The sequence below is a fragment of the Sceloporus occidentalis genome, unplaced genomic scaffold (assembly GCF_023333645.1).
Source record: "Sceloporus occidentalis isolate IW3139 unplaced genomic scaffold, rSceOcc1.0.p SCAF_148, whole genome shotgun sequence".
Taxonomy (NCBI): Eukaryota; Metazoa; Chordata; class Lepidosauria; order Squamata; family Phrynosomatidae; genus Sceloporus; species Sceloporus occidentalis.
Window position 1 is genome coordinate 1,739,244 of NW_028317128.1, and position 24,714 is coordinate 1,763,957.

Sequence of the window (24,714 nt, forward strand, 5' to 3'; positions counted from 1 at the left end):
CAGTAATATAACCCCCAGCGCTGTATACAGTAATAACCCCAAGTGCTGTATACAGTAATATAACCCCCAGCGCTGTATACAGTAATAACCCCCCAGCGCTGTATACAGTAATATAACCCCCCAGCGCTGTATACAGTAATATAACCCCCCAGTGCTGTATACAGTAATATAAGCCCCAGCGCTGTATACAGTAATATAACCCCCAGCACTGTATACAGCAATATAACCCCCCAGGGCTGTATACAGTAATAACCCCCCAGCGCTGTATACAGTAATAACCCCCCAGTGCTGTATACAGTAATATAACCCCCAGCACTGTATACAGTAATATAACCCCCCCAGCGCTGTATACAGTAATATAACCCCCAGCGCTGTATACAGTAATATAACCCCAGCGCTGTATACAGTAATATAACCCCCAGCGCTGTATACAGTAATATAACCCCCAGCGCTGTATACAGTAATATAACCCCCAGCGCTGTATACAGTAATATAACCCCCAGCGCTGTATACAGTAATATAACCCCAGCGCTGTATACAGTAATATAACCCCCCAGCACTGTATACAGTAATATAACCCCCAGCGATGTATACAGTAATATAACCCCCCAGCGCTGTATACAGTAATATAACCCCCCAGCACTGTATACAGTAATATAACCCCCAGCGATGTATACAGTAATATAACCCCCCAGCGCTGTATACAGTAATATAACCCCCCAGCACTGTATACAGTAATGTTGGTCGGTGACAAGAACCTGGTTTTATCTCATTTTGTTCCAATAAACTCCCTTTATCTGCAGATCTGGAGCCGCCGGTGCTGTCAGTCATGTGATATTTTGGATGACTTTCCCAGCTCGAACACCACACTGAGCTGATGCTTTATGGCGATGCTAATGAAGTCCGTTCCTCCGTAGACTTTGACAGACAGCACGGAGTGTGATCCGCCATGTTGCATTTTATTGTTAGTGTCACTTTAAGTGCACAGAGTTATGACATCACCGGGGTGGGTGTATTTACTCTATAAAAGGGGGCTAAAAGTCAGGGCCGCGTGTGAAGCATTACCCGGCTCACATCACAGGCTACAAGCTCTTAATTCCATGGAAACTACTTGCAGGTGCTGCGATTTTTACTGACTGACATAAAAATTATTTACAGATGAATCGCAGCGATTCCAACCCTAGATTCTTTTTTCTTTTTTTTTTTTTGTTAACTTCAGGTGAACGTGAAATGTTAAGGAAACTGAAAAAGAAATAAGATGAGCTCCTGTGGTGGCAGCACTGGGGGTTATATTACTGTATACAGCGCTGGGGGTTATATTACTGTATACAGCGCTGGGGGTTATATTACTGTATACAGCGCTGGGGGTTATTACTGTATACAGCGCTGGGGGTTATATTACTGTATACAGCGCTGGGGGTTATATTACTGTATACAGCGCTGGGGGTTATATTACTGTATACAGCGCTGGGGTTATATTACTGTATACAGCGCTGGGGGTTATATTACTGTATACAGCGCTGGGGGTTATATTACTGTATACAGCGCTGGGGTTATATTACTGTATACAGCGCTGGGGGTTATATTACTGTATACAGCGCTGGGGGTTATTACTGTATACAGCGCTGGGGGTTATATTACTGTATACAGTGCTGGGGGTTATATTACTGTATACAGTGCTGGGGGTTATATTACTGTATACAGCACTGGGGGTTATATTACTATATACAGCGCTGGGGGGTTATATTACTGTATACAGCGCTGGGGGGTTATATTACTGTATACAGCGCTGGGGGTTATATTACTGTATACAGCGCTGGGGGTTATATTACTGTATACAGCGCAGGGGTTATATTACTGTATACAGCGCTGGGGGTTATATTACTGTATACAGCGCTGGGGGTTATATTACTGTATACAGCGCTGGGGGTTATTACTGTATACAGCGCTGGGGGTTATATTACTGTATACAGTGCTGGGGGTTATATTACTGTATACAGTGCTGGGGGTTATATTACTGTATACAGCACTGGGGGTTATATTACTATATACAGCGCTGGGGGGTTATATTACTGTATACAGCGCTGGGGGGTTATATTACTGTATACAGCGCTGGGGGTTATATTACTGTATACAGCGCTGGGGGTTATATTACTGTATACAGCGCGGGGGTTATATTACTGTATACAGCGCTGGGGGTTATATTACTGTATACAGCGCTGGGGGCTTATATTACTGTATACAGCGCTGGGGGGGTTATATTACTGTATACAGCGCTGGGGGGTTATATTACTGTATACAGCGCTGGGGGTTATATTACTGTATACAGCGCTGGGGGGTTATATTACTGTATACAGCGCTGGGGGCTTATATTACTGTATACAGCGCTGGGGGGGTTATATTACTGTATACAGCGCGGGGGTTATATTACTGTATACAGCGCTGGGGGTTATATTACTGTATACAGCGCTGGGGGTTATATTACTGTATACAGTGCGGGGGTTATATTACTGTATACAGCGCTGGGGGTTATATTACTGTATACAGCGCTGGGGGTTATATTACTGTATACAGCGCTGGGGGTTATTACTGTATACAGTGCTGGGGGTTATATTACTGTATACAGCGCTGGGGGTTATATTACTGTATACAGCACTGGGGGTTATATTACTATATACAGCGCTGGGGGGTTATATTACTGTATACAGCGCTGGGGGGTTATATTACTGTATACAGCGCTGGGGGTTATATTACTGTATACAGCGCTGGGGGTTATATTACTGTATACAGCGCTGGGGGTTATTACTGTATACAGCGCTGGGGGTTATATTACTGTATACAGTGCTGGGGGTTATATTACTGTATACAGTGCTGGGGGTTATATTACTGTATACAGCACTGGGGGTTATATTACTATATACAGCGCTGGGGGGTTATATTACTGTATACAGCGCTGGGGGGTTATATTACTGTATACAGCGCTGGGGGTTATATTACTGTATACAGCGCTGGGGGTTATATTACTGTATACAGCGCTGGGGTTATATTACTGTATACAGCGCTGGGGGTTATATTACTGTATACAGCGCTGGGGGTTATATTACTGTATACAGCGCTGGGGGTTATTACTGTATACAGCGCTGGGGGTTATATTACTGTATACAGTGCTGGGGGTTATATTACTGTATACAGTGCTGGGGGTTATATTACTGTATACAGCACTGGGGGTTATATTACTATATACAGCGCTGGGGGGTTATATTACTGTATACAGCGCTGGGGGGTTATATTACTGTATACAGCGCTGGGGGTTATATTACTGTATACAGCGCTGGGGGTTATATTACTGTATACAGCGCAGGGGTTATATTACTGTATACAGCGCTGGGGGTTATATTACTGTATACAGCGCTGGGGGTTATATTACTGTATACAGCGCTGGGGGTTATTACTGTATACAGCGCTGGGGGTTATATTACTGTATACAGTGCTGGGGGTTATATTACTGTATACAGTGCTGGGGGTTATATTACTGTATACAGCACTGGGGGTTATATTACTGTATACAGCGCTGGGGGGTTATATTACTGTATACAGCGCTGGGGGGTTATATTACTGTATACAGCGCTGGGGGTTATATTACTGTATACAGCGCTGGGGGTTATATTACTGTATACAGCGCGGGGGTTATATTACTGTATACAGCGCTGGGGGTTATATTACTGTATACAGCGCTGGGGGCTTATATTACTGTATACAGCGCTGGGGGGGTTATATTACTGTATACAGCGCTGGGGGGTTATATTACTGTATACAGCGCTGGGGGTTATATTACTGTATACAGCGCTGGGGGGTTATATTACTGTATACAGCGCTGGGGGCTTATATTACTGTATACAGCGCTGGGGGGGTTATATTACTGTATACAGCGCGGGGGTTATATTACTGTATACAGCGCTGGGGGTTATATTACTGTATACAGCGCTGGGGGTTATATTACTGTATACAGTGCGGGGGTTATATTACTGTATACAGCGCTGGGGGTTATATTACTGTATACAGCGCTGGGGGTTATATTACTGTATACAGCGCTGGGGGTTATTACTGTATACAGTGCTGGGGGTTATATTACTGTATACAGCGCTGGGGGTTATATTACTGTATACAGCACTGGGGGTTATATTACTATATACAGCGCTGGGGGGTTATATTACTGTATACAGCGCTGGGGGGTTATATTACTGTATACAGCGCTGGGGGTTATATTACTGTATACAGCGCTGGGGGTTATATTACTGTATACAGCGCGGGGGTTATATTACTGTATACAGCGCTGGGGGTTATATTACTGTATACAGCGCTGGGGGCTTATATTACTGTATACAGCGCTGGGGGGGTTATATTACTGTATACAGCGCTGGGGGGTTATATTACTGTATACAGCGCTGGGGGTTATATTACTGTATACAGCGCTGGGGGGTTATATTACTGTATACAGCGCTGGGGGCTTATATTACTGTATACAGCGCTGGGGGGGTTATATTACTGTATACAGCGCGGGGGTTATATTACTGTATACAGCGCTGGGGGTTATATTACTGTATACAGCGCTGGGGGTTATATTACTGTATACAGCGCTGGGGGGTTATATTACTGTATCCAGCGCTGGGGGGTTATATTACTGTATACAGCGCTGGGGGTTATATTACTGTATACAGCGCTGGGGGGTTATATTACTGTATACAGTGCTGGGGGTTATATTACTGTATACAGCGCTGGGGGGTTATATTACTGTATACAGCGCTGGGGTGTTATATTACTATATACAGCGCTGGGGGGTTATATTACTGTATACAGCGCTGGGGGGGTTATATTACTGTATACAGCGCTGGGGGTTATATTACTGTATACAGCGCTGGGGGTTATATTACTATATACAGGGCGGGGGTTATATTACTGTATACAGCGCTGGGGGTTATATTACTGTATACAGCGCTGGGGGCTTATATTACTGTATACAGCGCTGGGGGGGTTATATTACTGTATACAGCGCTGGGGTGTTATATTACTATATACAGCGCTGGGGGGTTATATTACTGTATACAGCGCTGGGGGGGTTATATTACTGTATACAGCGCTGGGGGTTATATTACTGTATACAGCGCTGGGGGTTATATTACTGTATACAGCGCGGGGGTTATATTACTGTATACAGCGCTGGGGGTTATATTACTGTATACAGCGCTGGGGGCTTATATTACTGTATACAGCGCTGGGGGGGTTATATTACTGTATACAGCGCTGGGGGGTTATATTACTGTATACAGCGCTGGGGGCTTATATTACTGTATACAGCGCTGGGGGGGTTATATTACTGTATACAGCGCTGGGGGTTATATTACTGTATACAGCGCTGGGGGTTATATTACTGTATACAGCGCTGGGGGGTTATATTACTGTATCCAGCGCTGGGGGGTTATATTACTGTATACAGCGCTGGGGGTTATATTACTGTATACAGCGCTGGGGGGTTATATTACTGTATACAGGGCTGGGGGTTATATTACTGTATACAGCGCTGGGGGGTTATATTACTGTATACAGCGCTGGGGGTTATATTACTGTATACAGCGCTGGGGGTTATATTACTGTATACAGCGCTGGGGGGGTTATATTACTGTATACAGCGCTGGGGGGGTTATATTACTGTATACAGCGCTGGGGATTATATTACTGTATACAGCGCTGGGGGGGTTATATTACTGTATACAGCGCTGGGGGTTATATTACTGTATACAGCGCTGGGGGTTATATTACTGTATACAGCGCTGGGGGTTATATTACTGTATACAGTGCTGGGGGATATATTACTGTATACAGCGCTGGGGGATATATTACTGTATACAGCGCTGGGGTTATATTACTGTATACAGTGCTGGGGGGTTATATTACTGTATACAGCGCTGGGGATTATATTACTGTATACAGCGCTGGGGGGTATATTACTGTATACAGCACCGGGGGTTATATTACTGTATACAGCGCTGGGCGTTATATTACTGTATACAGCGCTGGGGGTTATATTACTGTATACAGCGCTGGGGGGTTATATTACTGTATACAGCGCTGGGGGGTTATATTACTGTATACAGCGCTGGGGGTTATATTACTGGATGTATAGATCAAAACGTCATCCATAAAGGGCTCTAAACGTATCTTTCGATGAAGGGAATGCTGTGCGGCTCCAAGACTGCATGAGAGCGTAACGCAGCTCCATACACTAGAGGGAGCTCTCTTGTTATTTAGAGGGTAATATTGCTCTATACATTATAAGGAGCCCTGTCATTGGTCGGTACACGCATGGTTGATTTTATAGGTTCCCTACTGAATAAAAACCTACATAGTTTCTTTTTACCGGCCTGAGTTTCTTAGCACAAACTGAGTCAATAAAATAACTGAGTGAAGGACGAGGCCAGATCCAGCAGAGCATTTACTTCCAGACACCAAAGAGGACATCTCATGTAAAAAATGTTGCTCGCTGATTGGTGTGTGTGTTTTGTGTGGTAGGTGTGATGGGAGCTGTGTGTGTGTTTTGTGTGGTAGGTGTGATGGGAGCTGTGTGTGTGGTAGGTGTGGTAGGTGTGATGGTGGTGTGTGTGTTTTGTGTGGTAGGTGTGATGGTGGTGTGTGTGTTTTGTGTGGTAGGTGTGATGGGAGCTGTGTGTGTGTTTTGTGTGGTAGGTGTGATGGTGGTGTGTGTGTTTTGTGTGGTAGGTGTGATGGTGGTGTGTGTGTTTTGTGTGGTAGGTGTGATGGGAGCGGTGTGTGTGTTTTGTGTGGTAGGTGTGATGGTGGTGTGTGTGTTTTGTGTGGTAGGTGTGATGGGAGCGGTGTGTGTGTTTTGTGTGATAGGTGTGATGGTGGTGTGTGTTTTGTGTGGTAGGTGTGATGGGACATACCATTAAAGGGGTTGGAAGGAGAGTCGTGTGGGGAGCGGGAATAGCGAAGCACTTCCCTGGAGAACGAGGACGGAGACCCGGAGGAGCCGCACTTCACTCGGAGACTCCGGGTCAAACCAAGCATGGCGGCTTAAGCCACTTTACTCAGCTTAAGAAGCACACCTGGGGAGTCTCAGGGACCCTTCCCCAATCTCAGGGTAAAGGGGCAGATTGTCAGGGTCACACAGTCTGGAGCCGCATACTCTATGATCTGATAATATTGAAGACTCCTAATCAGCTCATTAAGTAGCATATCGCCCATAGTATATTACGGGTGATATCGCTGCTTGAATGCAGGTGACTCAATTAAGTGTATCGTTAAATAATAAGTCAGGTTTCCATGACAACCCTTATTAGACCGATTTCAGTAACACCTTGACGAGTTGCTACATAAAATCTGCATGATGGGGTATTTAAGGGTTAATAGAAAGCACCTCAGGGGTCACTCATTTAGAAAGTTCCCAGGGATGCTAATAAGTGCATCACGTGACACACACTGTTACCATGGATACCTGTAATGGCACATAATGTATTGCACTTTGTCAGGGTAGAACGGTATTAAATACCCCAGGCAGATCTCTGCAACACAGTTAATGCCCCATATTGCCCCTCTAATGTCTGCACAGTTACCCCACTTCACGTAGAATCTGTCTGGCCCCTGGGCTGGTACTGTAAATGGGGTAACTTATACCCCAGGCAGATCCAGTGACACATACCCCGGGGAGATCCAGTGACACTTACCCTGGGGAGATTCAGTGACACTTACCCCAGAGAGATCCAGTGACACTTACCCCGGGGAGATCCAGTGACACTTACCCCAGAGAGATCCAGTGACACTTACCCCAGAGAGATCCAGTGACACTTACCCCGGGGAGATCCAGTGACACTTACCCCGGGCAGATCCAGTGACACTTACCCCAGAGAGATCCAGTGACACTTACCCCAGAGAGATCCAGTGACACTTACCCCGGGGAGATCCAGTGACACTTACCCCAGAGAGATCCAGTTACACTAACCCCGGGGAGATCCAGTGACACTTACCCCGGGGAGATCCAGTGACACGAACCCCAGGGAGATCCAGTGACACATACCCCGGGGAGATCCAGTGACACTTACCCCGGGAAGACCCAGTGACACATACCCCGGGGAGATCCAGTGACACTTACCCCGGGGAGATCCAGTGATACTTACCCCGGGGAGATCCAGTGACACGAACCCCAGGGAGATCCAGTGACACATACCCCGGGGAGATCCAGTGACACTTACCCCGGGGAGATCCAGTGATACTTACCCCGGGGAGATCCAGTGACACGAACCCCAGGGAGATCCAGGGGCAGAGAGGCTGAGAATAGGGACGCAGTTGCCAAAACTGTCCAGCAGAGGGTGAGACCCTCACATGGAAGCTCAGCAGGGGACGCGCATGTCTGTGGGGGGGGGGCACATCAGGTTAACCCCTTCCCTCCCAGGGAAATCACCTGCCTGTATAAGGCACCAAACAACTAATGGCGTGAAATAGACAGCCGCTGCTATTAACCCCTAGGGCACCTAGAAACTGTTTTAATAAGACATTGACCCATTTATGTAGTTACTTGAGAGGGGTCAGAGGCCCCCGAATACACCCAGTAAACACGGATTTACATATAAACAGTTTATATACAGTGTAAGAGTAGAGGGGCAGAGGCTGAGAATTTATTTTACTTTAATGAGAGGGTGGTAGATAAATGGAACAGCCTCCCAGCACAGGTGGTAGAGGGTAATACAGTGAGGGTATTAAACATGCATGGGATAGACATACGGCTCCTGAATCTAAGACGAGACCAACGACTGATTAAGGTTTGCGTCGTTATTGACTAGACAGGGGCCGGATGGGGCCGATCTGCCGGTGGGCTCTGGGTTTCTATGTGATTATATATATATATCTGTACACAATGTATGTCAGTCATCTTTTGGAAACAAACATTAAAATTATTCACATCCGAATGCACTTGTAAAAATGGCACCAACATATACCGTAGACTCCTGCATTGTCTGAATACTAGCAGGGAGCAGAGGGAACTCTATACAGGCTTCACACGTCATATCGAATCTGACCGCGGGGTTAAATGTGTTGGATGTTCATCCCAGTGTCAGGGGATAGACACTTTCTAGACTACTCTTTTAGGACTATTAGAGACGGCCGGGACCAATCTGCTCCTCGGAGGCGTGGATTTGGGTGGAGGGTCCCCTCTATGGCCAATACGGAACGTGGATCTATTTTACTTTTGGGGATATTTTTACTTCTTCTGATGCCAGGAGAAACCCAGGGGACGGGGAGGAGCGAGCGTGGCTCGAAACGGACGTCCCACCAGGGTCGTGACCCCTCCCCCGAGGAGAAACCGCACGAAGACGTCCTGCCGACCCAAGAGACGGCGCAGGAAACCGCGTTGGGAAATGTGCGAGCGATCCATGCGCGGCTGGGGGTCGCTTTGATCGAGGGGCGCCTCGGATTTCTGCGTTCCAGATTTTTTCCCGCCGGGTCCTGATCGGGGATTTAAAACGATTTCCACTTTTTGGGATTTTGTAGAAGACGTTTACTCCGCGCAGATATCTTAAATTGTTTGGAAATGTTTTAAAAGCCACTAAAAAGCTTTAAAATCTCATTATGTCGGGTTTGAGTTTTTAGAACTTCTGATATTTTCTGTCTCTTTTTAGCGTGGCCAGTCCCCTTTTCCCCCTATGATGAATCCCCCCATCCCTCTTTCCCAGTTGGTGCTTTTGCTCCCAGTATGTTATGGTTGGTATCCCTGCTTGAATGCAGGTGACTCTATTGGGTGTATGTTTAAATAATGACAAGTCAAGGTTTCCACGACAACCGTATTAGAGCCATTTGGGTAACACGTTTGGCGACTCGCAACATAGAATCTTTGCGATGGGTTATGAAAGGGTTAATACTTCAGGAGTCTCAGGGGCCGCTCCCGGGGCTGCTGGGAGTTGGCAGACTTTGTCTGTGCATGATGGGAGTTGTAGTCCGCAGCAGCTGATGCGCCAGTAGCAGAAAAGTGAAGTGATACAGACGTTAAACAGCAAATGCACAGGGGGGGGCGCTCAGCGTAAGGGGGCAGATTCCGGGCCCTGAGACCCCCAGAGTGTGACGACGTTACTACCCACTCTCCAAACTAAACAGATACATTAACTGGGGGAGAAGCTGCAGCCCTGGTCAGACATTTCTTGCTACTGATTGGCCCCTGGAATCAGCCAATCAGTGTCAAGAAATTACTACCTGGAAATCAATGGCAAAAGTTCTCACCAGTGCTGATGGGGGTCTCAATAGACCCCAAACTGCTGGAGCTGACCAGGCTTAACTACCAGCCCAGGGGCGCGCCTTCATCTCTTTACTACCCTAACAAAGTACTGACCCCGTAATGTACACAGGGGCCCCGAGGAGCTCATACAGGGGTCCCCTCCCTGCACTGCCTTAAATATCAGCCCCCATCCGGCCCCCGTCTAGTCGCCCGTTTCTCCTGCTGTAACGACTCAAACCTTAATCAGTAGTCGGTCTCATCTTAGATTCAGGAGCCGGATGTCTATCCCATGCATGTTTAATACCCTCACTGTATTACCCTCTACCACCTCTGCTGGGAGGCTGTTTAACTTCTATCACGCTTTTATTAAGGTAAAACAATAGGTAAATAAATTATTATAAATAAATTAACCCTTGCATGTCCTCCCGCGGGGGCTGAAAGGGAAGAACAATAACTGGCTTTTGTGTCCTAACCCGAAAGGAATGAAAGGCGGTCGGGTCGTGCGAGAGTCGGCCGCAGGACTCGGGGGATTAATGGCTGGATGTTTATCGGATGTCGGAGGTTTCATTGTTTGCAGAGTCGCGGGGAAGATGCGGTGGGGAGGGAGATGCCAGTCTGCAGTCAGGAGGCTCCCGACCAGGCGCTAACCGCGTCCAGATGCTCGCTACGCATGCGCATCTCCGTCCGCGCAGACATTGACGCGCTTCATGCGCGGCGGCGTTTCTGTAACATGCCATTTGTTTCTCTATAGCGCCAGCAGATTCCGTAGCGCAGTCACCACACAATTTACATTAAGATGGATGGGGAGCCCTTACTAAAAATGACTGCACTTTTACTGCATTTGTACTTCACTGTACGGCAGTTATTTTTGTACGGAGGAACAAATGCAATAAAGCTGCGGTACATTGAAGTACAAATGCAGTAAAAGTGCCGAAAAAACGGCAGTATTTCAGGGTGACGGGTACAATGGGCATCGTTTCCGTTAGTTACTGTATCCGTGGCACCCTGTCCATGGTGCTGATGGCATGGATTAAAGGAATCATAACAGTAGCAGAGTATCAGGAGAGGGGAGAGGGGCATCATGGGAGGAAAGAGGGGGATCGACTTGAGGAATACAGGGGTTTGGGGAACAAAGAGGGACTGGCCAAACTAAACCGGGGCACTTGGGAGGTATTCTTCTGCTCTAATTCCCAGTGGCAAGGATTCTCTAAAATGAGTTGTGGTTACAGGGAGCCGCTCTCTGGCCCTCCTTGGGTGAAGCAATGGGCAGGCGCTGATGTTGGGGATGGGGTATTAGATGGTCCTGCAGGGGCAGATATTGGGTTATGGGTATTATAGAGGGGCTAATGTGTATATATTATATATATATTACATTATATCATATTAACCCTCTCTGTACCGTGTGTCTCATTGATCCTCAGCCCTTCTAGATGATGTGGTTCCGAGGTCGAGCCGTGGGACCTACTGATTTACATAAAGGGATAGAGGACAGGAGGGAGGTGAAAAGTGTGACTGAGTGGGTGGCAACAGCTTCCCAGCAGAGGTGGTAGAGGGTAATACAGTGAGGGTATTAAACATGCATGGGGTAGACATACGGCTCCTGAATCTAAGACGAGACCAACGACCGATTAAGGTTTGAGTCTTTACAGCAGGAGAGACGGGCGACTAGACGGGGGCCGGATGGGGTCGATCTGCCGGCCGGTTCCAGGTTTTTCAATTGTTCGGTTCCAGAAGGCGAATGACTTGTTGTTTCCCGGTTCCCCGCTGACCTGTGTTTGTGGCCCCCGTGTAGATTCCGAGCACAGCACCGGCTCCGACACGGAGGTCTTGGCCGAGCGGACGTCCTGCTCCTACGAGTCATGCGCAGACCTGGCCTCTTCCCGAGTCCCAGACGCCCCGTCGCTGTCCGCGTCCTCGATGGAGGAGATCCAGGTGGAGCTCCAGTGCGCAGACCTATGGAAGAGGTTCCACGACATCGGCACGGAGATGATCATCACCAAGGCAGGCAGGTCCGTAGCTAACGACGTTCACTGGTTAATTGTGTGACATAAAACAGTTTCTGTGGCAACAGCCTATCAGTGCGTGTTCCTGTGTCACATGACAATTAACTGTTCCCGGCACAAATTAAGTCCCTGATCACCAAAAAACAAGTATGGAGAATAATGTCCTGTGGGGTAACGGGGCCGCTCATGAGCCAATCAGCAGAAAACATGTCCGATCCCCGCTAACCTGCACTCGGCACTGGTGGATCATGGGAAATGGTGGAAAAATTAGCATGCCACCCCCCCACTGGTGGAAGTCAGGCCCAGAAAATATAAATCTGAATAACTAAAATCTGATTTTAAATAAAAACCCCTTCCTGATATCTGATAATCAGCCCATAAGCAATACATTCAAGCAGATGGCTCAAAGAGCTTACAATCTATTCTCAAAAGCCTTCTGTGGTAGATCCCCCTAAAAGGTTTTGGAAGAGGGTTAGAGAATCGCTAATCTCTGTGCCTGGGCGGCTGCGCTAATTATTTAGAGCTTTGGGAATGGGTCTGGAGGATCCAGGAGGTCAAAGGTCGGGAAGCAGAAGACAAAACTATGGCCGCGGAAGTTAAACCCGTTAACCTCGATCCTTAATAATCCTCCTTCCATTAACTCTATAACCAGACGACTGAATGCCACCCCCGCGGCACGCGTGTCGGGCCCCGGACCTCGTGTGTTTCTGTACAGAATAGGGACAGACCCTGGATTTATGAAGTATATTTGAAGAACAAATCAGCCATAACTTAGAGACATATGAAAACGCATAGTTCCTGATAACACTGTGGCCCCTGACATTATGTTGGGGCCAACTGGGAGAGCACTGGTATAAGTCCAAATAATGCTAAATAATATTTGAAGTATGAAATTAACCATTTCCGTGATGTTAGAGTAGCTGTGTGTGTAGATATGTGTAAAGTGTTATAGTCGGTGCTGTTTATGTATGTGTAAGATGCTAGAGTGGCTGTGTGTGTATTATGCGCAAGGTGTTAGAGTAGGTACATGTGTGGATGTATGCACAAGGTGTTAGAGTAGGTACATGTGTGTGGATGTATACACAAGGTGTTAGAGTAGGTACATGTGTGTGTGGATGTATACACAAGGTGTTAGAGTAGGTACATGTGTGTGTGGATGTATGCACAAGGTATTAGAGTAGGTACATGTGTGGATGTATGCACAAGGTGTTAGAGTAGGTACATGTGTGGATGTATGCACAAGGTGTTAGAGTAGGTACATGTGTGTGGATGTATGCACAAGGTGTTAAAGTAGGTACATGTGTGGATGTATGCACAAGGTGTTAGAGTAGGTACATGTGTGTGTTCATATGTATGTGTAAATGCAGAGCTGCCCCTGGTCCATTACGCGTGTCTCTATTTCCGTGGACACGTGTTTCTGGGAAGCACTGAATCCTGTTTTATATAATTATCGTTATGATTATACTACTTTATCTACTTCGCTTTCCTCTTCCCAGGAGGATGTTCCCCGCCATGAGGGTGAAAATCTCTGGCCTGGACCCTCACCAGCAATATTACATCGCTATGGATATCGTGCCCGTTGACAACAAGCGTTACAGGTAACACGGATAACACCATGTATAACACATTAACCCTTCCACTGCCCTGGCGATTCGGCCCGGTTACTTACAAATATAAAAAAGCCTCGAGTGTACTTGGGCGTAAAGCGGTAGAAATTGTGCAATCACCATGGGAACCAGAGAAATGGTTCTGCTGACTGTTCCACTTTTACCATTTGGCACCGATGCTCAAGGGCCAAATGAAAAATATACATCTAAAAAGACTCTTTTCTCTTCTAGGTACGTGTATCACAGCTCCAAGTGGATGGTAGCCGGGAACGCCGACTCCCCGGTGCCCCCGCGGGCATACATCCACCCCGACTCTCTGGCCTCAGGTGACACGTGGATGAGGCAGGTGGTCAGTTTCGACAAACTCAAGCTCACCAACAATGAACTGGATGATCAGGGCCATGTAAGTGGGTTCCGCGGGAGCTCAACATCACCATAGGCTGCGGAACATTGGGTGGATAGTCTTGATTTGCACCAGTTTGCACTGGGAGCTGCCCCTCCCCCCAGCGCTGTATACAGTAATATACCCCATTGCTGTCAGTCATGTAATATTTTGGGTGACTTTCCCGGCTCAAACACCACACTGAGCTGATGCTTTATGGCATTGATAATGAAGTCCGTTCCTCTATAGACTTTCATTAGTCAGAGTGTCCGGGTGGGTGATTAAGACTGAGCCAGTCTATTGTTTCCTACAGGCCGTATGATAAGGAGCCGGGGGTTTTAGTAGATTGGGGCTCAGATAACAGAGCGAGCCTCTTGCTGTACATTTGCCCCATCTGCCCCACATCTACTGGGAAAAGAGCCCAGGAGGCTCCTGCCGTATGTTTCCGGTATCCGGCGCCGGGCAGGACTTCACATAAACTGTAGAAACTTTATTGTGCAGGTTAATAACGGCTTTTCATGTTGGGGGCACAGAATGTTCCGGGGGGTAATTAAATGAATACCTTGTTACAGATAATCCTGCACTCCATGCACAAGTACCAGCCGCGGGTTCATGTCATACGCAAGGATTTCAGCAGCGACCTCTCCCCCACCAAGCCCGTCCCGGCAGGAGACGGAGTGAAAACCTTCAGCTTCCCCGAGACCGTCTTCACCACCGTGACAGCCTATCAGAACCAGCAGGTGAGCCCAGAACCCATGACAGCCTATCAGAACCAGCCGGTGAGCCCCAAACCCATGACAGCCTATCAGAACCAGCCGGTGAGCCCCAAACCCATGACAGCCTATCAGAACCAGCCGGTGAGCCCCAAACCCATGACAGCCTATCAGAACCAGCTGGTGAGCCCCGAACCCATGACAGCCTATCAGAACCAGCAGGTGAGCCCCGAACACATGACAGCCTATCAGAACCAGCAGGTGAGCCCCAAACCCATGACAGCCTATCAGAACCAGCAGGTGAGCCCCGAACCCATGACAGCCTATCAGAACCAGCTGGTGAGCCCCGAACCCATGACAGCCTATCAGAACCAGCTGGTGAGCCCCGAACCCATGACAGCCTATCAGAACCAGCTGGTGAGCCCCGAACCCATGACAGCCTATCAGAACCAGCAGGTGAGCCCCGAACACATGACAGCCTATCAGAACCAGCAGGTGAGCCCCAAACCCATGACAGCCTATCAGAACCAGCAGGTGAGCCCCGAACCCATGACAGCCTATCAGAACCAGCTGGTGAGCCCCGAACCCATGACAGCCTATCAGAACCAGCTGGTGAGCCCCGAACCCATGACAGCCTATCAGAACCAGCTGGTGAGCCCCGAACCCATGACAGCCTATCAGAACCAGCAGGTGAGCCCCGAACACATGACAGCCTATCAGAACCAGCAGGTGAGCCCCAAACCCATGACAGCCTATCAGAACCAGCCGGTGAGCCCCGAACCCATGACAGCCTATCAGAACCAGCAGGTGAGCCCCGAACACATGACAGCCTATCAGAACCAGCAGGTGAGCCCCACACCCATGACAGCCTATCAGAACCAGCAGGTGAGCCCCGCCGAACTCGGCGCCGGCAGAACCTCCGCTCCGTTATCGTTTCCAAATGCGCCGTTGTCCGCGGCCCCCGTCCATAAATCACTACTTCGCTCTGTCAGGGATTTGTGCGCGAAGAATAATTTTGGATATTGTTTCCAGATTACGAGGCTGAAGATTGACAGGAACCCGTTTGCCAAAGGATTTCGGGACTCTGGAAGGAACCGGTAAGATCGAAATCCCGTCTCTCACTCCCAGCCTTTCTCATTCTGGCAACAAACATGAAAAGCGAGCCCCTAATTGGCTGTCGGATAAATGATAGATTCTCTGCCTTTTGATTGATTCATTTGGCAAACAGGAGAAGAAATTGGCTCATCGTAAATCCACTCGCAGACCCCCCCCCCCCCGTCCAAATCATCATCCGTACAAATACCCCTCTAAAGCAAGTCGTGTGCTTCCCATGCATGTTTACATCCCCTCAATAGATTAGCCTCTACCACATCTGCCGGGACACTGTTCAATTTATCAGCTACCCTCTCATTTTAATATTTTTGCTGCACATTACGGCTTCGAAGGCCAGGAAGCAAATACATCCCTTTATTGCTTATCGCTTAGGAGGAGAAATGTGACAACGAGAGACCGGAATCTAACACTAGAGGGCCAGAGGCTGAGATGGAATGGAAGGAAGTTTTACTTTATCGAGAGGGTGGTAGATAAGTGGAACAGCCTCCCAGCAGAGGTGGTAGAGTTTAATACAGTGAGGATATTAAACATGCATGGGACAGACATACGGCTCCTGAATCTAAGATTTGCCGGCGGGTTCTGAGTTTCTGTGAAAAGTTTAACCCACGAGGTACAGCGCAGGACCGGCATTAGCCGCTAAGAGCCGTCGTTCTATTAGGGGCTGCAGTGCAGTAAGACCCTGTTCGGTTTATTTAATAAGCAGGACTCTGCCTTTCCGTGAGCGCCGTCGAGCGGATCAGCGCTTTGTAACGGAAACGACAAATATTCTTTGGTTCTACAACGTGTTCTTTCGCCCCGATTGTCTTTGAAAGAGCCGCGGTCTGTCTGTTCTGAATAAACGCGGGCGAGAAGATGCCCTGCGGTGGCATCTGAATCGTCTTCGTGTAGAAAATGCCACGTTCTCAAAACAGAAAAATTGAAGGAATCTTTGAAATTGAGACAAATTGCCCTGAAATGTTTTCCTTGTCGGCTCCAATCAGTTGAAGCAGAGCAGGCGGATCCGGCGCGGGATTATTCCACGGCCAATCCGGGCCAAGCCATTCGAATGACCCTTTCAATGCCAGACGGCTGCCACCAAAACGCTTGGACCAATAACATTAGCAGGGCTGTACTCAGCGCTCGGCGCCCAGAGGGTTAAGTCATTATTCTGGTAATTGGGGTCTCATCCTTCAGACTCCCAAACCGCCCGACATAGCGGATTCCGGCAGAGAACCGGCGACTCCTTCCCAGGATTCCGCCAAAAACTCCCGAGAAGCGAGCGCCTGCGATTCTGTAAAATGTATCTTTTTAAAATACTTGGATAAACTCAAAATTGGAAACTTTAAACCTTAACGGTGTCACGAGAAATATCCTTATCATACTGCCTGTGGGAACTAAAAAGAACGGCTTGGTCTTAATCACCCAGTAGGACTCTCTGACTAATGAAAGTGTATGGAGGAAGGGACTTCGTTAGCATTATATATCGCCGTCATACTCCGCAGCGCTGCACAATGTGTCATTATTATTTATATATCGCCGTCATACTCTGCAGCGCTGCACAATGTGTGTTATTATTTATATATCGCCGTCATACTCTGCAGCGCTGCACAATGTGTGTTATTATTTATATATCGCCGTCATACTCTGCAGCGCTGTACAATGTGTGTTATTATTATTTATATATCGCCGTCATACTCCGCAGCGCTGTACAATGTGTGTTATTATTATTTATATATCGCCGTCATACTCCTCAGCGCTGTACAATGTGTGTTATTATTATTTATATATCGCCGCCATACTCCGCAGCGCTGTACAATGTGTGTTATTATTATTTATATATCACCGTCATACTCCGCAGTGCTGTACAATGTGTGTTATTATTATTTATATATCGCCGTCATACTCCTCAGCGCTGTACAATGTGTGTTATTATTATTTATATATCGCCGCCATACTCCGCAGCGCTGTACAATGTGTGTTATTATTTATATATCGCCGTCATACTCCGCAGCGCTGTACAGTGTGTGTTATTATTATTATTTATATATCGCCGTCATACTCCGCAGCGCTGTACAATGTGTGTTATTATTATTTATATATCGCCATCATACTCCGCAGCGCTGTACAATGTGTGTTATTATTATTTATATATCGCCGTCATACTCCGCAGCGCTGTACAATAAGTTAACAGGACAAGTAGTGCTTTTGGACAGAAGCAAATGGTAAGGAGGGCCCCCACTCAAAGAACTGACCCCGCAGCAGGATGGCGCTGCGCATGCTCGGTTCCCGCGGCTCGGCGCGTTGCTGTAGGCTGCTGTCGTAGCGCATGCAGACACGTGCTTCCCGTTATCGTTAAACGACCAACATCTTGTTCTATTTTCCGCGCAGTAGAACTTTTTGATTTACTGACTGATATTAAAAACGTGGAGAACGAGGAGAGGGAACATGAAACGATTCGAACGTCGCGTTCCCATAAAAAGGACAAAACTGTCTTTAAAACGATCCAAATGTGCTTTTATTTCACCCAGATCCACGTGTGCAGCCCTCGGCGCCGGCTTTGGGTGCTGGACCAGCTCCGCTCCTCACATCTTTCGGCAAATAAACCACGGAGGAGATCCGATTAAAAATACTTTTCCCAAAATATCGCTCTATTTCTTTTTTACCCCAGTTATAATTTTTGCCCCATAATATAATGTTTTCAGCCATTTGTATGATTCTCGCTCTGTTATCTGATCCCCGATCTACTAAACACCCCGATTCCTTATCATACTGCCTGTGGGGAGCAATAGAATGCCTCAGTCTTAATTGCTCACCTGGACTCTCTGACTGATGAAAGTCTATGGAGGAAGGGACTTCATTAGCATTGCCATAAAGCATCAGCTTAGTGTGGTGTTTGAGCCGGGAAAGTCACGGCTACAGAAAATACAGCACGGACCCCCGCGCTCCGGCCTGCGACTGCCGGCTGCCCCCCCCGCTCCGGACACACAGACACCGACTGCCCCCCCGCTCCGGCCTGCAGAGTATCTCTGCTCCTGCGACTGCCTGCTGCCGGACCCTGACGCAGTAACTCTGATCCTTACAGAGAGGCACTCAGCCTCCACTCCACTGATCCCGTCCCGCGACCAGAGGAAGGAAGCTCACTCGGCCATCACTGATCACGCTCTCCAAACGGAGTCTGTGTCTCTGCTGCGGGACCCCATGCGCTAAGTGGCCCCCGCATTGCCCAGCACCGTGTCCCTGCCGTGCAAGCCAATATATAAATGGCGCAGCAGCATATGGGGATCCCTCGCTGACAGGGGCCCTGCGGCGGATGCCCCTTAAACCCCTTCATAGTCGGGGGGTCATGTGACGTATATTTTTCTCAGCAGCAAGGTCACCCTGAGCAAGCACAATTGGGTGAGTCCGGCCCCCACGGCCCGGGCAAACCATAATTACCCCTGGGATATATGGCGGCATCGAGTGTCCTTGGCTCTGGCGGCAGCGGCTTAACCGCGTCTACATCAGACATCCGAGAGAGACGGAAAAAGCGCAGAAATTCCACCCGCCCGGCCTCTTGATCCTAACTATTATTCCGCCATGAAACGCGATTCGTCCCGATTTATCTTCAGGCCGGAGGACGTTCCGCCCCGGAAACCCAAATGAGCTCCCTCCAAAATACCGCGGCTCGCTATCTCTGTGATTATCTCGCCCTCTCCAGCGGGGGTCGGAGGATATTAAGGATGTGGGATGAGGGCGACTCGGTGCGCGTTAATGGGTCTTGTGGTGCGATCAACAGAAACATTCCATTGGTTTCCATGGCGACTGCTCCACATTCATCACTCAGCCCCAGAATTGCCCCTGTTTTGCTTGTATAAATAGGGCAATACCTAGCGCCCCCCCCAGAGCTCTTTACAGCAGGACAAAACGGGCGACTAGACGGGGGCCGGATGGGGCCGATCGGCCAGCGGGTTCTGTTTAAATATAACGGTTCTTTTCCCATTTGAGTATTTTTTTAAATTTAGCTTTTTATTCTGCCAATGAAAATAATTTGCCGGCATAACGCTAAGGGTTAAAGAAATGAGCAATGCGGTCTTTCCTTACTCAAAGGGTTAAAGGGTGAGACAGTCTATGAACCTGGCACGAGAGATCTCCACGCCGCGAGACCTCGCTGTCAGCCCGTCAGAGAGATAGCTCTCGTTGAGTGCTGCCTGTCTCCTATCTGTCTGTAATTTGTCTCTTATCTGTCTCGTTTGTCTCATTGTCCGTCTCTTTTCCAGGACCGGCCTGGAAGCCATCATGGAGACGTACGCCTTCTGGAGGCCACCGGTCCGCACTCTCACCTTTGAAGATTTTACGACTATGCAGAAACAGCAAGGTGAGTCTGAGCCGAGCGGTGCCGCCCCCCCCCCCCCGGGAGGCAGTTAGCTGTTCACGGTGGGACGTTGGGGGGGGGGTTTGCTTTCCATGTGTCGGCCAGGTGAGGCCGACAAGATGAGAAACATACACACGGGGTGAAAAAACAGGCGCTGAAAAGTGGATTTATGTGTGTTTTTGGCGAGGGTGAGGCTCTACATATCGGGCCAATTCCCGGTTCTTGATCGCTGGGATGTTGCACCTTAAACATCTGATAAATCAGAAGCAGTTGGTTGTCGGAGGTTTACAGGGAAAAAAAGAGGACAACAGACCCGAAACACACCGCGGGAGTGAGAAATAATAAATAAATAATAATAATATATAACAGATAATAATAAATTATAGTATATAATAATGAATAATATATAATATATAATAATAACGAATAATATATAATAATAATGAATTATATATAATATATAATAATACTGAATGATATATAATAATAATGAATAATAATATGTAATATATAATAATAATGAATAATAATATATAATAATAATGTATAATATATAATAAATAATAATAATAATTAATAGTATATAATATATATATTATTGAATAATAATATATAAAATAATGAATAATAATATATTATATATAATAATGATAATAAATATATAATATTAATAAATGATTAATATATACCGTATTGGCTCGGATATAGGCCGCCCCCGTATATAGGCCGCACCCTAAAAGTTTGGTGCTTTTTTAAAGAAAACGTTTTTTTCTTTAAAAAAGCACCAAAAAAACATGCTGCCACTCCCCTCCCCCCCCCGAGATATGCTGCCACTGTCCTCCCCCCCCACCCCCGAGATATGCTGCCACTCTGCCCCCCCCCCCGACATCTACCCAATACGCGTATACAACTTCCGGTGCCGGGACAGAGGTAAAACGCATCGTGCGGACGGTCACCGGCTGCGGCGATGCGGGTAAACAACCTCCGCAGCCGGTGACCGTCCGCAAGATGCGCTTAGACAACCTCTCGTGCCGGCACCCCCCCCCCCCCCCCCGAGGAAAGTGCTGGCAGGGGAGGCTGTCTGAGCGTATCGGAGAATAGGATGCGGGGGATCTGTATCCTAACCCCGCTGCCTGCCTGACATGCAGTCCCGGGCGTCGGGCGCTAGACCCCGAATATAGGCCGCACCCCCACTTTAAAGACTTAAAGTGGGGGGAAAAAGTGCGGCTTATATTCGAGCCAATACGGTATTCATATACTGTATATAATAATAATATATAGAGATTATATGGTAACTCAATTGCTGTGGTGCGATGCGTGAGAAATACCTACCAGCGGCGAGGATACTTTGTGAATGAAAGAAAGTTACAAAGTATCCCATAAATCAAATGCTACAATCCGCGCCTCGCGACGTCGAGGTCCATTCAAGACTCTTAGTGGGAGGACAATGGAGGTTAGTGAGGCTAGTGGAGGCTAGTAAAAGCTCGTGGAGGCTAGTGATGGCTGGGGATGGCAAGAAGGGGTGTGTGAAGGCTTGTGCAGGCTAGTAAAGGGTTGTGGAGGCTAGTCATGGCTGTAGGAGGCTAGTGTAGGATAGTCATGGCTGTAGGAGGCTAGTGTAGGATAGTCATGGCTGTAGGAGGCTAGTGGGGGCTAGTATAGTCTAGTGGAAAAATGGGACAAAAAGATAGTCTTCCAATAGAAGGGATGACGTACGGTAACTGCGAGTGAATTAGCCCGGCTCCGTAACCCGCGTCTCAGGTGCTTTCTGATGCTTTGATGTTAGGTCTGTTAATGATGGAGTCGGGGTGGCTCGGGGCCGCCTCGCAGATGTGAGATGGAGGCTGACCTTTTTGGTCTCTTGGCTGAGGACTCATTAATCTCATGATCAAGGGATGTTAAATAAGGGTAAAAATCCAGAAAGCAGCCGGCTGAGCATCACATGCCCCTCACCTGCCTCCCGGGCTCCCCTCCATGTCGTGGCAGGGGGCAGGTTGCACATGCTGGGCGAGTGGCTGTGAACGGATTATTAACCCTGAGAGAGTGACAGGCGGGGGTGCCAGGCCCTACCGTGCATCGGTCACCCCAGTAGGCATTAAAAGGTTAATAAAGCATTTCTGTCAAAGGGTAACTACCATTCCCATCATGCACTGCCAGCTATAACGATGCATTAAAGGTGGGATTAGAATTCCGTATACACGCAGCAGGCAGTCCTCGCTAGAAATAAAGCCCCTGCCCCTCGAAGATCTGAACCTAATGCCCCATACCATGCATGCCTAGAACAAGCCAGTTAACGGTTTCATTGCCGGATTCTGGCCATAGACTTGGGGTGGGGGTTAAGGAATATGGCTATTAGAGGCTCGCGGTGCATCCATTGCCGGAGGTTTGGCGGCAGCACCATCATGGACGGCGTTTCCCGTCTCTCATCATGTCTTTCCTTGTGTTCCAGGTGGCAGCACGGGGACATCTCCCACCACGTCCAGCACAGGGACGCCATCGCCCTCCGCTTCCTCTCACCTGCTGTCCCCATCGTGCTCCCCGCCAACCTTCCACCTGACGCCCAACTCCTTCAACGTCGGCTGTCGGGAGAACCAGCTGTGCAACCTGAATCTTTCCGAGTACCCGGCCTGTGCCAGGAGCAACATGGCCGCCCTCCAGAGCTACCCGGGCCTGAGTGACAACGGATATAACCGGCTGCAGAGTGGAAACTCCTCTGGTACCCAAGCCTCCGACACCTTTATGCCCCAGAGGACTTCATCCTTGATCTCCGGCATGGCCACCCCATCCTCGCTGCCCAGCAACAGCAAGATGGACGCCTACGGAGGCCAACTGGGTTCATATCCATCCTCTCAGTTCCAGTATGTGATGCAGGCAGGAAACCCTTCCTCCGGCTCGTCTTCGTCACACATGTTCGGGGCCGGCAGCCATATGCAGCAGAGCTCGTACAACGCGTTCTCCATCCACAACCCTTACAACCTCTACGGATACAACTTCCCGGCCTCCCCGCGCCTGGCAGCGAGCCCCGAGAAACTGACTGCGTCCCAAGGCACTTTACTTTGCTCTTCCCCGTCCAACGTCGCTTTTGGCGAGAGGCAGTACCTCTCTACGGGCATGGAGGCAATGCACATGATTGGCAACCCCTCGGCCAATCAACAGGCAGCAAACACCTGTGACAGCAGACAGTATGGATCTGTCCCTGGATCTTCTTCACAGATGTCGGTGCACATGGTGTAAGCGGGAGCAGATCCCCGTTGGACGGACCCAACCGAGAGTGCCTTAAAAAAACGACATTAACAGCATGGATACCCCTCCCCCGCCCGGGGCCGGAGGCACAAACTAGCTCTTACCTCCTTGGATTACAAAGAGATGAGAAACTAGCACTCCGCGTCTGAACTCGGCTTACCGCGGTCTATCCTCGCCTTAATGCTTTCTAGACTTTTACGATTTCACCCAAAGACTATCTGGAAGGAACCGTATACCTTCACGGACCGTGTACCCCTCGTCATGGCGCGTGTGCTGTCCGTCTCAGTGGGGCAAGATAGGAAAGTCTCAGGCTAAGAATCTCTTTTATCTCGAATACCCCTTATCTAGAATATCCCTTCATCTACAACATCCCTTCATCTAGAACATCCCTTCATCTAGAACATCCCTTCATCTAGAATATCCTTTATCTAAAATTTTCTTTATCTAGAACATCCCTTCATCTAGAATTTCCTTTACCTAGAATTTTCTCTAGCTAGAATTTCCCTTATCTAGAATTTTCTTTATCCAGAACTTCCATTATCTAGAAGCTGGGAGACTTGGATAAACTCCCCGTTGAGACGGACATCATGCCCCCGGGGAAGGGTCTTGTAATTGCAATAAGCTTGTGTGGTTTGGGAGGAAAGCGTTTATTTTTATGATCTTTATCAGGTCTTTAAGCTTTTAACCCCACGGAACGGACGGAATCTCTCCCGACTTCTCTCCGGAGGCCATTTTTGCTCTGGATGATGGCGATGAACTTGTGACTCGAGGCGTAGGAGCGGCTGCTGTGAGACGAGCCGACAGATTAGGCGTGATGGTGAAATGAGTTGGCGGGAGGGGCGGGGGGGTGAAACGCCCGGATTTAGTAAGATCTCGAGTGCATTGATCTGGAAAGCGGGGAGGAATCGTCGGGATTTCCGCCTTCACCGATGCAGAGGAGGCTCGTTTAACAGCCAAAGCTGCCAAAAACATACCCAAAAATAACTGGGCTGTATTAACCATGTCAGTGCCGAACGATTGGTCAACCGTCCCGGCTCTCCTGGC

At 48.3% G+C, this 24,714-nt stretch overlaps 1 protein-coding gene across 2 annotated transcripts in view; it reads left to right on the forward strand.

Annotated features, from left to right (window-relative positions):
* Positions 1–23,661, forward strand: part of TBX15 (T-box transcription factor 15) — a 37,131-nt gene extending 13,470 nt beyond the window's left edge. The window contains exons 2-9 of one of the 2 annotated variants that reach the window (XM_089500114.1): positions 7,177–7,201; positions 12,070–12,288; positions 13,779–13,880; positions 14,121–14,292; positions 14,844–15,011; positions 16,017–16,081; positions 20,333–20,430; positions 22,877–23,661. In XM_089500114.1, coding sequence (XP_089356240.1) covers positions 7,177–7,201; positions 12,070–12,288; positions 13,779–13,880; positions 14,121–14,292; positions 14,844–15,011; positions 16,017–16,081; positions 20,333–20,430; positions 22,877–23,661 — 1,634 coding nt within the window. The remainder of the gene's footprint in view (positions 1–7,176; positions 7,202–12,069; positions 12,289–13,778; positions 13,881–14,120; positions 14,293–14,843; positions 15,012–16,016; positions 16,082–20,332; positions 20,431–22,876) is intronic. The other variant, XM_089500115.1, reaches the window with a different exon arrangement.
* The last annotated feature ends 1,053 nt before the right edge of the window (positions 23,662–24,714 follow it).